Source organism: Bos indicus x Bos taurus, chromosome 27, assembly GCF_003369695.1.
Source record: "Bos indicus x Bos taurus breed Angus x Brahman F1 hybrid chromosome 27, Bos_hybrid_MaternalHap_v2.0, whole genome shotgun sequence".
Classification (NCBI taxonomy): domain Eukaryota; kingdom Metazoa; phylum Chordata; class Mammalia; order Artiodactyla; family Bovidae; genus Bos; species Bos indicus x Bos taurus.
Window position 1 is genome coordinate 24,241,259 of NC_040102.1, and position 17,713 is coordinate 24,258,971.

Consider the following 17,713-nt stretch of genomic DNA (forward strand, 5'->3'; position numbering starts at 1 on the left):
GAGTGTAGTAGATCGAAGTAGTATATATCTAGACTATAAGGATTAAGTTTATCTGTAAATATGTCACATTTTTTGAGTCCAAGTAAACTGTAGGTTTAGCAAGACGTACAAGTTGCAAATATTGAACCAAGTTTGGTGGCAGGGTGGGAGGGACACTCATAAAGCAGGGAGCAGACAGACAACAGGGTTCTATCCAAAGAGCAATCCAAGAGTTAAGTTTATGTTTAAGGCATTTCACCATGTTCTCTGTCATTATTGACACAACTGTTACTCCTCAAATGGAAGACAAAAGTACCAGGAGTGGAAAGAGCAGAATTAGCAATAAAAATGCTTCTTGCTTCTGTCCTAAGCTGGCCTCACAGGAGCATTTCCAATCCTGGGCATTTAGGATCCTTGATGGTAGGTTACATCCAAAGGAATTCAGCTTAATTTTATATACCCAGTACCATTTCCCTCAAAAAAGTTTTATATGTAGTCAGGGTGAAATCATCAAGAAGCAAGGTCAGCTCTTAGGCCCAGCACATCAGGAATGGGAGGGCAAAAGAAGGTTAGGTTAGGTTTTAAACCAGAAACCTAACCTAACCTCAAGGTGGTAAAGGTGATAAATTTCTCACTCATTTACCCCCATCCTTGAGTCATTGCCAACACAGGACTAGCAACAAAAGCACCCTTAATTGCTGAAAAATAGAATCAACTATGGGAATCAAAATCCCTTATCTTTCCCATGTAAGATGAAGTGTTTAGAGGTAATAAGTAGTCTTCCAGCTAGTCAGGTTTTACAGAAATAAGAATTTACATTGAGAAGTCAGTGATAACTCTTCACTGTAAGGCTCCTTTTCAGATCTCTTCCTTTGCTGGTTATGACTAAGCCCACTGTCTCTCTAATTCTATCGTGAAGGGGACTTAGATACCAATGGAGCTATAGCTGATGATTCCAGCAGAATTAGGTATTATGATTACTCAGCTGTCTGGCCACGACAACACCTTCCCATGAAGGCATGGTTTGGAACAATATTTCTATAACAACCATCTATAGCTAGCATTTAAGGATTAACTTGACAGTGTTATAATAATATGACAGCTTTCTACACACCCTCTTTAATTCCCTAATAACTCTGAGCTAGAATATGCTCCTTCCACATTCAAAAGGGGGAACCAGGACAAGTCAACTAGTTTGCCAACCTCTTACATTCCAGGTGATGCTATTGTGACCAGGGGCTGAACTGGATCTGAGTTAGATGAGTGCTCTTTCAGGCAACATATACTGTCGAGCCCTGTGGAGTGAACTATCATATGGCCTACTCTAAAATCGAATTGAGGGGACGTTAGCTTTTTACAAAGAGTCCCCATAATCTATATACAATTGCCCATAGTTAGAAGTTTCATATTGTTCAGTTTAAAGAGTACACAGTGAGAAGGAAAAAACAGTTTAAAGGATAAAATCTTGAGGAACACTGTGGAATTAAATATTAAAGGTAAATCACCAAGGTGACCAATGGTGGGTCTCGGGTAGGAGTTACTCACAGTCCATTTCATCAGATCCATCCAGACAGTCAGCATGACCATCACAAACCTGTGTGGCGGAAATGCATTTCTGACCATCCTTACAGGACTGTGATGGTGCAGAGCATCGGACAGCTTCAAGACACTTCTTTATGTCATCCAAGTAGTACCCACTGGGACATTTACAAGTCTGTCCTTCCGGCTTTGGTAAACAGATATGGCTACATCCTCCATTGTCTTTTGAGCAGTGGTTACTACCTGTGGATCCCCACCCCCCAAAAAAATACTGATTTAGACTATTTCAGAAGGCTCTTCTGTAAACTTTCTGCAAATAGACCATCAGAGTTAGAGGACCCAGATTTTTCAGATTTTTTCCCCAGAGTAGGTGGCTTTTCAGTTTAATTCCTTTTAGACAACTAAGAACCAAGTGATTGGTGATTCTTCTTCATGGATAAGGATGGCTTTAGAATATCAGGAGTTCACATCTGTAACTGTGACTAAGCTAAACATAAGTTTATATTGATTTCTCCAACTCTAATCTATCACCATATGGATCATTCTAGCTTCCTTTGCTTGGTGATCTGTAAATTCTCAATAGTGAGAAAACTGTCTCCTATCACCTGCCATCTATTTACTTCATTGCTCAATTCTAGTAAACATATATAGTGGTATCAGAATTGTTAGTCTGTGCCCCAGTGGGAAACAAATTTTTCAAGGAGGGTACAGGGCTTATGTATCGCTTTTTTTGCTTCAGTGTTAGACTCCACTCATTTCCAGAGTTACTTTGCTCAGCACCTTTTCTACCTTTTCAGGAATGTTGTTTCATACATTTGTAGAACAGTTAGATTGTTTTGTCACAGTTTGTGTTCCATCCTAGAATCCCCTGACCTTCTAAATGATTTTTTTAAATTTGCACATCTTAAGGTTTACTCTTTGTGCTATGAAGTTCCATGGGTTTTCACAAATGCATAATTTAACATATCCACAATTACATAATCATACAGAATGCAAGCCTTAAAAATATCCCCTGTGCTTCACCTATTCAACTTTCCTCTTCCCCCTCCTTCCTGGAAAACACTGATCTTTTTTCACAGGGTCTACAGTTAGACTTTTCCAGAATGTCACATAAGTATATAGCCTTTTCAGACTGGCTTCTTTCACTTTGTATCATGCACTTAAATTAATCCATGTTGTTTCCTGGTTTGAGAGTTTGTTTCTTTTTTGTGGCTGGCTAATATTCCATTTGTACCACAGCTTGTCTATCCATTCACTTATTCAGGGACATCCTGATTGTTTTCAGTTTTTTGTGATTGTGAATAAATTTGCAATAAACATGCATGTGCACAAAGCAAAACAAGCCAGTAGTTCATATAAAGGACCAGCTTAAGAAAAACTGAGGTAAACTTGGCTCATCCAAGATCCCCTGTAAGTTCTCCTTTCCCTTCACATCATGTAGCCAAGATATTAACTAGAAGGGCCTTGATAAAGCTCTCTTTAGATGAGAACTCAGAGGCTATGGTCTCTCTCATCCCTCTAAGAGTCACAGATACAGAGAACAGATTGGTGGACTCAAGAGGTAGGGGTTAGATGGTGGGGGACAAGAGTCTAATTAAGTCAGCCATGTATATTTCCCCATAGTTCTCCAAGGCTTCTATCTCAAGCTTTGACTTCTGGTGAGGCTTTATCTCTTGACATATTCCAGGAATTCTGGAATAGATTATGGATATAACGAAGATAAAGTGTACTTCAGAAATGACAGGGTCCCTCAGTTAGGCATTTGCGTCTATAAGAAAGGTGGAGAAATACATGCAAGCACCCTCAAGTTGATATTTGAAAGATAAGTTAACATCAAAAGTAGATGTAAGTGACAATGAGTAGAATGAAGAACAGTTTCACTCTAGAACTAAAAGGGGATTTCCGGTTTTATTACAACTGTAATTCAGTCTTCAATAAGAGAACATAAAATTGGACCCAAGTATACCAAACCCATGGAGAAGGCCCTGGCACCCCACTCCAGTACTCTTGCCTGGAAACTCCCATGGACGGAGGAGCCTGGTGGGCTGCAGTCCATGGGGTCGCTAAGAGTCAAACACGACTGAGCGACTTCACTTTCATTTTCATGCATTGGAGAAGGAAATGGCAACCCACTCCAGTGTTCTTGCCTGGAGAATCCCAGGGACGGGGGAGCCTGGTGGGCTGCCGTTTATGGGGTCACACAGAGTCAGACACGACTGAAGCGACTTAGCAGCAGCAGCAGCATACCAAACCCAAGCCCAATATCCTTACCACCATTGTGTCTCCTGGCTATGCAACAGGACTAGCTATAAACAGAAGCAGACCATACATAACTGCATGAAGATAAGAGTTATATAGATCTACAGGAATGTGTCAGAGAAATATTTTACTGGGAAACACAAAGATATTCCAAGGAGATACTATAGGATGGAACAACTCCATCATAGGGAAATCCAGTCGACTTCAGTGTTGTTATAATCACTGCAAGGTTGCTTACCCTGTTGGCTAAGTTTACTGTAAACTTTTAAATCCACAATCTTCTGGTCTACTTGGAACCACCGGTTTTCTGAATGTTCTGCTTTGCTGTACCAAACTTTACTGATCTGGGCTAAAACAAAAGGCAGTGAACAATCATTAACAAAAGTGAAATTTATCTTACAACTTCCTGGACAAAGAATACTGCTCAGTATGAAAACTGTCACTCATCTGGAAAAACTCCAGTTAAATAACAGGAGTTTTACAGAAGAGACATGCATTTTTTTAAACCTAGTTCCTGGGAAGAAACTTAAAGATCAGTAAAAGCCGTTTTGTGCTTTTGCCGAAAATAAAGTCCAGTGAACGTATGTCTAGCACATTCATAGACATCTGGATACACAGAGAGAAAAGTAGGATATATGATACATGAAAATTCAGCTCAAGCAATTGATGGGTAATGATTTTAGGCATTTTCCCAGAACAGCATTTCTAAAAATGGCTTATTTGTAACAAAAGTCACCAGGGGATCTTAAATGGCAAAGGTCTCACCACATACCTAACAGTTTAGCATCTTTGCGGTAGGATCTGATAACTTATTTTTGCAGTTCTCATGAGGCCAGCCCAACTGGTCGAGGGACCAGCACTGGGAAATTTAGAGAGACAGATTTACTTTAAACAGCCTTTTCCAGTTTTACCAGACCTAGACTCTAGTCAGAAATAACATACTAGAAAGAATACTGTGGTTTAGACCATTTCTTTGAATACTAGAAATATCCAGCAAGTATAGAATGCTCTGGAATTCACCTAATACTTTCATGTGTACCTAGTCAATCAAGACAGGTACACTTCCCTCATGTTACAGGTAAGGTGTTATAGCTATCAGCTGACAAAGCCACCTGGTCCCAACTCCTGGCCCAGTTCTCTCTGTACCATACCCTGGTGTCCTTCAAAGCCAAGAGCCTCCTACAAAAGCCAGAAATCTCAGGCAGAATGAGATAAAGCACATTCACATGTAAAGAGTAACCAAATAAGTAAAAGCTCCCCCAAATCACACAGTCACTGTTAACATTTATACACGTTAAATTAGGGAAGCTGCTTAGCTATTCCTCCGCAAGAAACACACTGCCAAAGATCAGTGCTAAGCAGTAGCAGATTTGCTTTAGATATCCAGGAGTAAATTCAGCTCACAAAGATAATCAGATGTAGAATTAAGACCTACCGTCATCCACGGTGGTCCAGAACATCATGCCTTGGCCATATGTAAACAGGTTAAGGCCCTGAATTCCTCTGCGGTCTACTCTGTATCTAGAGCCGTCTTGTTGAATACTTTCTATGAGTCCTCTCCCTAGAAGGAGAGGGCCAGTTAATTTCTGTTTGGAGCCCAAACAGCTGTACTCCATCCTGTGGCTCTTTATATCTTGTCCTGCCTCCCTTCCAGAAGGATACATGCATTTCCTGAAAACTAGTTCTTGTTCATTCTAAAAGTACTACACAAAGATTTACTCATGCATATTTGTTAGGTTCTTGATTTCACCCCTTCACCAAGAGGCAACTGCATGACTCTCTGGGCTAATATATTCTGCTCAGGATGGGGACTGATTGTATTTGTTTAGAAAGTGGTACAGAAAATGTAAACTCAGACCTAAAAGCCATTTGAAGTTACAGCTGAAGACTACAAACCATCACTATTTCTCTGGCCAAGGTCCCTCACCCTCACACTTAGGGTGGAGAAGATAACTGCTCACCAGGATCAGCCCAGTACAGACGAGTCCCTGCATCTGAAAAGCTCAGGCCCACAGGGACCTGGGGTTTCCGCCAGAGCACCTTCCTCCTGCTGCCGTCCATGGAGGCACATTCAATGCTGGAGCCACGCCTACCATCATCCTGGGGACCCAGGTCCACAAAGCACATGACTGCAGTTGGCGGGTGGAGTACGACACAGGTTGGGCGATAGAGACTTCCACTGAGCAAGACGGTGGAGTACTGGCCTCTGGGGGAAGCTATGTTGATGTGAGCATTCTCACTGCCAATCCAGTATATGTTTCCACTCAACCAGTCCACAGCAAGGTCAGTCACTGTGCCCTCCACGGATATGACTTTCCTCCAAGAGAGCTTTCCAGAGTCTTTGAGCCTCAGTAGCCAGATATCACCCGTATTCCACTCTGTCAGGTAGAGCACCTTCTCCTGGGCGACGTAGTCCATTGATGCAAGCTGGTTGACATTGGTAAAGGGAAGAATCCTATGTCCTGGTAAAGTTGCTTGTCCTCGTGAAGCATCTAGATTTTTCAGATAGATCTGTGGGGGAAAATTAATTGGATGGCACCAGTTGAGACTAGTCAAATTCTTCATCTTGATTTTGAATTCATGTTCAGATACTTACATTCAGATTTTCACACAGTCTTATTGCCTAAAAGCAAATTGCATTTCTCTCCCTTCCTGTAGTTTCAGGCCCTTAAAATTCCTTGAATTCATATGCTTGAAATATTTACTCCTCTGTGAAAGGCCTCCCCCCTTAACTTTTTAAAATTATTTTTACTGAGATAAAACTGACATACAATACTATGTAAGTTTAAGTTGTACAATGTGTGGGTTTGATACACTTATATATATATATATATATGAAAGGCCCTCTTCTTTAAATGAGACTTCAGTCCGAAGATCTTACTGAAACTGAAGTTGGTCTTCCAACCCTAAAATTTGCTTTGTCATTTTATTTATTTATTTTTTAATACAAATTTATTTAATTGGAGGCTAATTACTTTACTATATTGTAGTGGTTTTGCCATACACTGACATGAATCAAAGTCATCAAATCCTCTGGATATGAGAAGTTAGGGGTGACTTGCTTGTTAGTACCTTTTCTCCTCCTATGATTTAAGAAAAGTGTCCTCACAAAATGTACTTACCTCTCAGGCTAGAACCCAGCCAAGATTCTTGTATTTGGAATTACTCTGCATCATCAGCTAGGTGCTTGAACAATTCAAGTGAATTAAATATTATGTCAGATCCCTAGCCTCATTGTGTTCTGAGGTGCTAAGCGTTTCTTAAGGAATCTAAGTAGGAGTGGTCTTCAATTCATAGCTACTTTTTTTTTTGGTCATCATAGCTCCCAATACACAGTGAATATTCAAATTTAAATTGTATTTGAAGAATATCCCAAAGGGGAGAAATTCAAGGAATTCAAATTACCCAAAGTCTGAAATAGACTGTGGCCCAACCATGTGGCAGAACAGGATAGTACCTGCATGATAACTGTGGGCAACCCAAGGAACAGAAACGCAGATTCCTTGAGGGGAACACAGTTGACACCATCATCTGCAAGCAGGAGTCCAGCTGGACAGCGACAGCTTCCCTTGGATTGTGGGCTCAGAAGGCACAAGTGAGAACATTCAGCGTCCAGACAAGGATTCGAAGACCTGGGCTGTAGCACTTCGTGCATTACCTGGAAGAAAACACCTAGATGTCACTACATGTTGTTGAATCCTTAAAAACGGCAAGTAACTCAACCCTGCCTTTCAGTCATTATAGATGCGGTCCCTGCAGTTTGTCCTTGGGCAGCTCATACACGTAGCCTTCCCAGGGAGGATCAGAGGATATTTTGAAGCATCAACTATAGACCTTTAGTCCGTAAGGCTGTTCCAAACGCTTGATGAGGACAGCCCGGTTCTTGCCAGTCATCTTTTTCATGCGTTGTACTGTTCTCGTCTTCATTTCAGACCAGAAGACTTCATCCTCAAACACAGCCACTGAGAAGGGGCTCTTGATTTGTGTTAGCTGCAACATCTAAAACGGTGATGGTGAGGTTCCCGGGATGAGTTTTACACAAGGCACATGACATTTCACACAAGCCTATTACCAAAAGAACACTTACGCTAATACCAGTACCATCTAGGTTGGCAGAGCCAATGCAGTGAAATTTGTCATCAGACCAGAATATCTTCCAACTCAGCTGGTCGAGAACTATGCTAGTTGGCCAGCCGAGACCTTGACTGAGGAGTATTTTTCTGCTGCTCCCATCCATTCCAGCTTGTTCTATTTGAGGCTCTCCTCCAATTTCAGACCAGTACATTAGCCTATGTGGATAAAAGTCAGCTTTAAGACAAAGTATTACCTCACAGAAAATAACACCAATTCATTCCTCAAAACTCTGATTTATAGCCCAGTTATTTCTTTCCCTCAAACTTAAACTTGGTCTATGCCTTAAACATAATTTGTGAAGTAGTAAAAGAAGGTTTTCTTTGAAGTTTTATGGTGATTGTTCATTATTTAGGGATATAATATCTATTATGACAGCTGTATAGGAAGTCTAAAAAATACATTAGACCCTAGCCTGGAAAACATCCAGGGAACCTGCCAGTCTTTTCTGGGCTAGAAAGTCCGCTAGTTCCATGGACAATGGGTGCTTCAGATCACATTCTTGGTCATGAGCCATTAGATCCGTCAGGAAACTCCTGCCAGTCTCCTGAGGACCATGTTACCAGATTCCTGGCTGGAGGTATTGAAAAGATGAGGAAAAAAGAGGGAAGGTATCTGACCTAGGTCACCTCTGGATCCTGAGTTTTGCTCTATCTTGTTCTTACATTTGATACACACATGGCCATCCCAATTAGGGCTTTGCTTGGAGAAGTAGGAAATGCTGCCTCCAAGCTCCTGGCCCTTTGCAGAGACAAAGGGCTCTGGACCGAAGAGCTCAACCCCCACATCCAACTCCTCTGCCCCCATCAACACCCCCCAATCACATTACTATAAACACCAGCCCTAGTTCCATTCTCCCTCCTCCTGCCATTTTAAAGCCATACAGATTCTCCACTCAGAGGGACACCTGTTTGTTTTAGCCAAAGAAAGTATAGGTGGGCCACCAAGTGAGCAAGCCTACATCTCACTTTTCTGAAATAAAGGTGTTTTTGCAGGAGCTTTCACAACTACTATGGTATGGCTGGCTCACATCATAAGATCCAAAGTCAAGTCAGACAAGGTTTCTATTCCCTCACTCTGTGTTGAGGGAACACAACCGAAGTGGAACTAAAGAGGCACAGACCTGACAGACTTGACCAGGCCTTGTGACACCCGGACTCACCCATTTAGGGGATCTAAAGCCAAAGACCGTGGTTGGTTCAAGTCATTGTCCAGGACAACCGTGTACTCAGATTTTCCTCTCCAAATTGCAGTCAACTGAATTGCCAAAATCTGGCCAGCTGTCCCATCTGTCCAATAGAGATTCCTCCCGATCCAGTCAACCACTATGCAGTCTGCCTTTATCCCTGAGGAGAAGAAACTGTTCATCATGTGTACTTAAATTACAGCTTTTCAGAAGGTTGAAGCTCACAGACCTCAGACTTGCATGCCACGTTAATTCATTTTCCAACTGATATATGCATCTCCATCAGAGCAGTCTTAAATGCTCCAAGATACTATTTGCAGAAGAAGATGACCATTATGAGTAATGGTCACTGGCTGATAGTTTGACTGACTCTGATCAACAGAGATGGAAACTTCTCATTTCTAGCTAACTATTAATAATAGCAAGACTTGACCACTTGTAGTTTAGAAGATATAAACCAATGTTTAGAAAGTTCATGGCCACTCATCCTATTGTTCATGCTATGTGTAATTAGTAAGGGCAAGATGAGAGCCTCTTATAAGGAGACAAACCTTTCACCATAGTCCCCTTCTTCTTCATGTCCATGCTTATCCACTGAATACTCTGGGCCCCGAGATCGGTCCAGAAGACTTTCTGATCCACTAAGTCATAGTCAATAGAAAAAATAATCAGGTTCTTGTCTGTAGTTGCCAGAATATCTTCTTTCAAACTCCGCATCCCATAGAGGAGTAGTTTAAACTGGATTGCCACAAGGAGGACTGGTTCTGTACCTGTCAAAAAAGAACTGCTTTCAACATGGCCTTAAGGAGTTTGATTGGTGAGCCCAGCACTGGCTAAGGAATCAGAGGACAAAGTAGTTTTTGCTTTCTTATTGACAGGGCTGTGGTACCAGCTCACTGGCATCTAAGTAGTTCTTCCCTTGATGTAATGGTTAAGCTAAAACATGGTTTAAAGATACTTAGAATAAAGGCATCATTAGCCTAAATTGAAAACCACATTTATAACTAAATATTTGGTGTTAGGTGGACAGGAAAGAAGGGCTTGTCTAGTCTTAAGGTAAGGCTGACCCATGGTTACAGAGGTTTAACTTATGGGTTTGTTATAATAACGCCTTATTTGTAGATACTTTCAGATTCAAATTCAAGGTATAAAATGAAAGTGAAAAGTGAAAGTGAAATCACTCAGTTTACAAAATATAAAAAGGAGGCTTTGGAACTGTGCTTGTCTTGTTCTGAAGACAAAGCAGGCCGGAACACTTAAGACCTAAGAAAGAGATTTGCATTGGTATTCCGGGATGTCATAGGACCTCAAGCTCTCAACCTACAGTTGAGATATTTGCAGCTGCATTTACCAGTTGCTTTACAGGTATGGCCATCAGGCTCCAGTGAGTAGCCAGGATGACAGGCGCAGGTGTAGGAGCCCTTTGTGTTGACACAGGTCTGACTGCAAGGGTGACCACCCAGCCTCTGGCATTCATCCACATCCTCACAGATCTGGCCACTGCTTTTCAGCTCAAAGCCTCGCTCACAAGCACATACCTGACAGAGGTTGGAAAACATGAAGACTTTCTAAAGGCAAGGTACACAGTTGATAAAAAAAGACCTCAGCTTTGATATAAAAAGCACAGGGCGATATGCTCCATGTCAACAACTCAAACTGTTCTTTGAACCAACTTCATTCTGAATGCAGTCACTCTCTCCATCTCCTGCTGCTCGCCCCACACCCTTGTCACCCCCAGGGGTCCCAAGTTAACAAAGATGTCCAGTTCAGCCCAGGCCACCTAGGACTCCATCAGAATCTGTAAGTGAAGAGACCCCTGGATTTCACTGAACTGGTTGTCTACCAACAGGACCAGACATCAGCATGGTTTTCTTCCACTTCCACAAGTTCACCATGTTCAGCCAACTAATAATGCCAGACCAGAACAGGGACAGTTCTTGACTGAAGGGCAAGTCATATTCTAAATACTCACACAGAAAGGACTTCCTCACAGGTACTTAGTTTCCTGAGCTGTAGCATGGCGGGGAGTTACTTGACTCTTGGGACAAATCCCTCCAAACATTGTCTCACCGTGAATGTCGCAGTAGGGGAGTTTCTGGAGCTGGGGGACAGGGTTCCAGAAGACGGGAGAGGGGAAAGGAACTAGACAGGACTGGGCAGAAAGCCTCAAGCAGGGGCACGTGGGAGGAGGGCTCAGGGCGGCCCCGCCGTGGACGACTCGCGTAGGGAGCAGACAGCCCGGCTGAGGATGACCGCCTCTCCCCACACCGAGGCTCCAGCCGCCAGAGCACAGAAAGAGAAACCACTCACAGGTCCGTGCGGGGACGGGTAGCAGCTGTGGAAACACTGTCCCTGGCGGCAGGCGGACGAAGAGCACTGCCCGCCCTCGTCGGAGCCATCGGCACAGTCTCGCTTCCCGTCACACACCAGGCTGAGGTCCAGGCAGGCGGAGGGGTGACACTGGAACTCGGAGCTCCCACACTTCTCCGGGGGGCCTGGAGAACGACTTTCTGCCTTTATAGTCAAACCCTCTGCCACACCTCCCTCCCACAGCAAGGTTCTCGCGCGTACAATCAAGACCTCCATCCCCGTAGAGGGATGGATTTTGGCCCCGTAGCATTTGCTCACTGAGCTGGGTTCCTGCGCAGCTGCGCCCCTCGGAGGCCGCCCGCCTCCTCGCCCTGTACTTACATCCCGTCTCGTCGCTGCCGTCCCCACAGTCACTCTGCCCATCACAGCGCCAGGGCTCGGGCACGCACTGCTCCCCACTGGCACAGCGCCACTGCCTGGAGCCGCAGCGAAGCTCCCTGGAGTCACAGTCCTGAGGAGACAGTGAGCGACTCCGTCAACCCCCAGGTCCAGAGCCCAGGAAGGGGCCTGGGTTATGAGAGAACCCTCAAGTCCCCTCTTCAATGAGGCCAGAGATGTGGATGATAAGCAACGCCTTCCTCAGTTGGAGTTCAGACGACGAATTGTGGGTGATACCAACGTGGATGGGAAAGTGGGAAGGAGATACCTTATTCTGTAAACTGACCAGCCAGGAAGTCTTAATTCGTTTAAGAACCTACAGCTTGTTTAAAAACAACTAGACCTTATGATGATCGTTTACCTAGGTTGGTTCACTTTTTCTATTTCATATTCAATGGTCCCATTTCATTTAGTTTATGTTTTTCAATTTCTCCATCTTTTCTTTTTTCTAAACATTCTTTCTCAAGCCTTTATCAAGCATAGTAGAAAAGATTTTGTGTGTGTGTGTGTATATATATAGTATTTTTAAAAGTGAAAGTGATAGTCACTCAGTTGTGTCCGACTCTTTGCGACCCCATGGACTGTAGCCCGTCAGGCTCCTCTGTCCAGGGAATTCTCCAGGCAAAAATACTGGAGTGGGTTGCCATTTCCTTCTCCAGGGGATCTTCCCGACCCAGGGATTGAATTTGAGTCTCCTGCATTGCAGGCAGATTCTTTACGGTCTGAGCCATAATACAAAACTTATGAATTTTTGCCTAACTAAAAAATTCATGACATTTTGATTCCACTTGTTTGACTTAATACGAATAGAATGCTGTATTTCTAATGAAAACAACAGATATGCAACAAGCAACAAAGATTTACTATATAGCATAGGGAACTATAGTTAATATCTTATAATAACCTATAATGGAAAATAATCTCAAAAATAATATATGGGTATATGTATAACTGAATCACCTTGCTATGCATCTGAAACATTGTAAGTCAACTATACTTCAATAAAAACTATATTAAAAAAGAACCTATGACTGATTCACATTGATATATGGCAGAAACCAATACAATATTGTAAAGCAATCATCCTCCAATTAAAAAAAAAATTTTTTTAAAGTATAAGCAAAAGAATCTGCTCTAGGAACTCTTCTTAGAATTCCCACCATTTCTAATGCACACTCCAGCATTTGTACCTAATCTGACTGGGATTCTCAGAACTGCTGCAGGGAGAAGGGTATTTCAGATCTGTGCACCTATGATACAGCAGCACCTTAAGATATAGTTTCAGCCCAGCAGACACTACCCATTCTATTGATGAGAAAATAGAACATCACCACAGAGCTGCTTTCTTAAGGTCAAAAGTGAGCAGTAGGTTCAAAATTGGGCTGCATCTCACACAATGCAGAAGCAACGGTGTATGTTACGGGAACTGGTTAGGCAGGGCTTCAAAGCATCTCTCTAAACAAGACGTTCAAGCTATGACCATCAAGACCTAATATTTGCAAAGCTCCTCCAATAAAGATCTTACAAGTTTGACTTTCAACCAGAGGATCTTAACATTTTGGACACTGTGATGCAGTTACAAATGGCTTTATGGGCAGAGATTGTGGGAGACCTCTGTTCGTACATTTTCCCAAGTTTTCTGGTGAGGAAGCACAAGTTACTGTTGTGATTAGGAGTCTACAGTGTTTTTTTTTTTGAAGGAAGAGTGGGCTACCTTCTCGTCAGTTCCGTCTTTGCAGTCTAAGTCATGGTCACATATCCACTCTGCCAACACACACTCCCCACTCCTCGGGCACTTCACCTCCCCTGACGGGCACGGCAGGGGCCAGGCAGGACAGCCCTCTTCATCCGAGTGGTCCAGGCAATCACGGTTCCCATCGCAACGCAGGGAAGAAGATACACACTGGCCATTCTCACATTTAAATTCAGATGGGCTGCATTTTTCATGAACTGAAAAACAAAGCTTTAGGTAACAACTCAGCCAGATGGAGAAGAAGCAAGTTGATGGCAAATAAAATGGTTTGAAGACTCCCAGTCTTCTCTTGTTACCTTAGGAATTAAGCCCCAGTGGGGGTTAGGGTGGGAAGGTGCTTCAAGCAGAGTGTTAGGACAGAAAGGGCCTATAAGCTAGCCCAGAAAATCCTCCTGTCCTGGAGGATGAGACAGGGATGGGAGGACATGTAGGAGGATGCTGGGACAGGCAGGGGAGTGGGATTCTTGCCTGGGACCCTAATGTGAGTTGCCCCAACACACCTTTCCAATTGAGGCTGAAAAGGCACCATTTTGACCTCAAGTTTTCACTCTCAGACTAAAAAGAAGTATGCTTTTTTGTAATCCTTTTTGTTGTTTAGTCCAGCAAGTCATGTCTGACTCTTTGTGACCCCCATGGATTTTCACCCACCAGGTTCCTCTGTCCATGGAATTTTCCAGGCAAGAATACTAGAGTGGGTTGCCATTTTCTCCTCTAGGGGATCTCCCCAACCCAAGGATCAAACCTGCATCTCCTGCATTGGCAGGCGGATTCTTTACCACTAAGCCATCAGGGATGTCTTGCAATCATTTAGGACCATGTTTTCCATGTTTTTTTGTTTTGTTTCTTTTTACTTTCTAGTGATTTTTCTATCTAAAAGACCTCAAATGTAGTGTTGAAGTGCTGTTTGGTGCTCCTAAGGGTAAGGAGTCTACAGTGTATCTTATGGGAAAATATACATGCATTCAATAAGCTCTATTCTGCATGAGTTGTGGTGCTGCTGGATATTACTGAGTCAACAATACATGATAAGTCATCTTTAAACAGAAACACACATTTTAAAAAGGTTCTATATTGATCAGTTGACAAAAATGTGACCAGAGACTCTAAGAAACCTCACCCTGCATATTTTCCAGGAGCAATGATCCAATATCCTCTAATTCAGTGTTCATGGCAGCTTTATAGAACATAACTCCCACAAATAAGGAGAACTGACTACAGTGTAGTTCGAAATACTCCAAGTAACTTCCATGGAACTTACTACATCCTTGTTCGTCTTTTCCGTCAGAACAGTCGGGGTGGCCATCACACAGCCAGCTCTTGGGGATACAGCGGGTCTTGTTGTCACAGCGCAGAGAGCAGTCTTCAACGGGCTTCCAGCAGCCCAGCTCATCGGAGCCATCCAAGCACTGCTGGGCTCCATCACAATGATATTTCTCCTCAATGCACTTGTTTCCATCCAGACACTGGAAGACCCCTTCCATGGAACAAGTCAAAAGCAAGGACCATATATCTTCATCAAGCTGAAGTTTTATTACTAAATTAACTCAACCCTTATTCTGGAGTTCGAGGGGTAGGTAGACTAATCTTGAGTTGGGTGTGCATGCTAACTTGCTTCAGTCGTATCTGAATCTTTGTGACCCTATGGACTGTAGCCCACCTGTCTTCTCAATCCATGAGATTCTCCAGGCAAGAATACTGGAGTGAGTTGCCATACACTCCTCCAAGGGATCTTCTCAACCCAGGAATTGACTGAACCCACATCTCTTATGTCTCCTGCCTTAGCAGGGGGATTCTTTACCACTAGTGCCACCTGGAAAGCCCATTTGAGTTCTATATATACATATTTTTTAATTTTTTATTTATTTGGCTGTGCCGGGTCTTAGTTGCAGCACATTGGATCTTTGATCTTTGTTAAGGCATGGGGAATCTTTAACTGCAGCACGCTCTTAGTTATGGCATGTGGGATCTAGTTCCCTGACAGAGATCGAACCCGGATCCTCTGCATTGGAAGGTGGAGGCTTAACTACTGGACCACCAGAGAAGTCCCCTGAGTTCTATATATTAATTGATCCATAAGTGAGCTTTAATAAAGTGCTAAGGTTAATTAAGCTGAACTAGGTCCTTGAAATACTAAGGCTTCATATTGATTTGGTTACTTGAACAACTTGTAAAATACAACCAAGTCAGTTATAAGTAGTCCATTTAGGAAGGCAATGGCACCCGACTCCAGTACTCTTGCTTGGAAAATCCCATGGACAGAGGAGCCTGTTAGGCTGCAATCCATGGAGTCGCTAAGAGTCGGACACGACTGAGCGACTTCACTTTCACTTTTCACCTTCATGCATTGGAGAAGGAAATGGCAGCCCACTCCAGTGTTCTTGCCTGGAGAATCCCAGGGACGGGGGAGCCTGGTGGGCTGCCGTCTATGAGGTCGCACAGAGGCGGACACGACTGAAGTGACTTAGCACAGCATAGCATAGCATGCCAATATAAAGGCAGCTATTGGAATACTTAGGCAAATTTGAGGAAGCAAGGAAACTATAGTCAAATTATACCTGGCAAAACACTATGGACTTAAATGTGATAAAACGGGCAATCAGACAGTCTGTGTTCTGACAGGCTATGTAATCTATGAAAATGTATAGGGAAAGCAAATGTGATTATAATGAACACTCCAGCAATTCATAGCATGCTTCCAAGGCAGAATCAGCACGCCTGGGACAAGGACCAGGAGGTGGTGACACACCTGGTCTGTTGCAGAAGCGGGAGCAGTTCTCCTCATCAGAGCCATCCCCGCAGTCTTGCTTGCCATCACAGAGGTACCCCCGGGAGATGCACTCCAGGCCATCACGACAGGGCACAGAAGATCGGGTGCAGAGGACAGGGGGTGGCGGGGGTGGGGGAGGAGGGCTGGGGGCTGCTGCTCCTTCGACCTCAGGATCTAGAACCAGCAGTATGTCAGCAGGTGAATCCATCAGACATCAGCAGTGGAGACAGGCTTCTACTGCCCCGCTCCCCAAAACCCCACGTCTTGGCCAGGTAGCTATGTTTGTCTACCTTGTAGAAAGAAAGAGTAAAGACCCTTGGTCTTTAGACCATGTGTGTGGTGTGTTGGCCCATTATCTTATGGTTTTGAATTGGGGGAAATTGTTTTTTCCTTTCAGGCCTATAAATTTAATTTTTTCCACTACCTGATGCTATATTCTAGGCATGCAGAATAAAGTAAGTTTCTGAAGATGGGACTTCAGTTTCATGATGAGATGTCTGAGTTAGTCACTTCCAGAAGTTACCAGTTAGTATTCTTCAGCACCTGTCACAGAAACCTAATGGATATGCTAGTAGAATAATCAAAATTGGATTTTTTTTTTTTTTTTTTTTTACCAAGAGTTAACCTCTTGTTAACACATTTTACCACCTAGGAAACATGTTCCTAAGCCTAATGGTTCTTAACCTTGAAAATCAGGTCAAGCAAGTGAATCAGGAAATAATAGTTTAGACTGCAGGGGGAGATGAAAGACCTCTAGCGGGCAGGTACATAGGAGGAGGAACAGGTCTGTGCATCTCTGTTTCTATTCTTCCTCGGGGTTTCCAGCTGCTTCCACCAAGAAAGCCCCCTGAATCCTGTGATAAGACCTTTTCTTCTGCCTCAAGATCTGAAATCAGATTTTTTGGCACCGTGCAAAAGGTTTATACGAAAATAGTTAAGCCAGCTTTAAGCAGATTAATCTGAATGATCAAGGCACAGCTTTAACAGAAGAGCTGCTTCCCCTGGTAACCAGGACCCAGAGCAGCTTCACAGAGGATCCCCTGCAAGATGTCACTGCTATGAGAAAGGGGCTTTCTCAGTTTAAAAAAAAAAAAAAAAAAAAGCCAGCTTGGGAAACTGATTTTCATGCATTGGTGCTCTGTTGTGTCCCATTCTTTGCAACCCCATGGACTGTAGTCCACCACACTCCACTGTTCACGGAATTTTCCAGGCCACAATGCTAGAGTAGATTGTCATTTCTTTCTCCAAGGGATCTTCCTGACCCGGGAATTAAACCTGGGTCTCACGAGTTGGCAGGCAGATTCTTCACTGCCGTGCCACCTAGGTAGCCCGGGAAACCTGTTTAGAGCAA

General features: G+C 43.3%; 1 protein-coding gene across 1 annotated transcript in view; it reads right to left on the reverse strand.

Moving 5' to 3' along the window:
- Positions 1-17,713, reverse strand: part of LOC113884940 (low-density lipoprotein receptor-related protein 1-like) — a 41,492-nt gene that overhangs the window by 3,813 nt on the left and 19,966 nt on the right. Inside the window, exons 16-30 of the mRNA XM_027530046.1 lie at positions 16,342-16,536; positions 14,854-15,069; positions 13,557-13,792; positions 11,786-11,915; positions 11,405-11,589; positions 10,446-10,632; positions 9,646-9,864; positions 9,071-9,254; positions 7,865-8,066; positions 7,612-7,776; positions 7,235-7,435; positions 5,739-6,288; positions 5,213-5,338; positions 4,016-4,126; positions 1,525-1,761 (exon numbers count right to left, since the gene is read on the reverse strand). Of these exons, the coding sequence (XP_027385847.1) occupies positions 1,525-1,761; positions 4,016-4,126; positions 5,213-5,338; positions 5,739-6,288; positions 7,235-7,435; positions 7,612-7,776; positions 7,865-8,066; positions 9,071-9,254; positions 9,646-9,864; positions 10,446-10,632; positions 11,405-11,589; positions 11,786-11,915; positions 13,557-13,792; positions 14,854-15,069; positions 16,342-16,536 (3,144 nt within the window). The remainder of the gene's footprint in view (positions 1-1,524; positions 1,762-4,015; positions 4,127-5,212; positions 5,339-5,738; positions 6,289-7,234; positions 7,436-7,611; positions 7,777-7,864; positions 8,067-9,070; positions 9,255-9,645; positions 9,865-10,445; positions 10,633-11,404; positions 11,590-11,785; positions 11,916-13,556; positions 13,793-14,853; positions 15,070-16,341; positions 16,537-17,713) is intronic.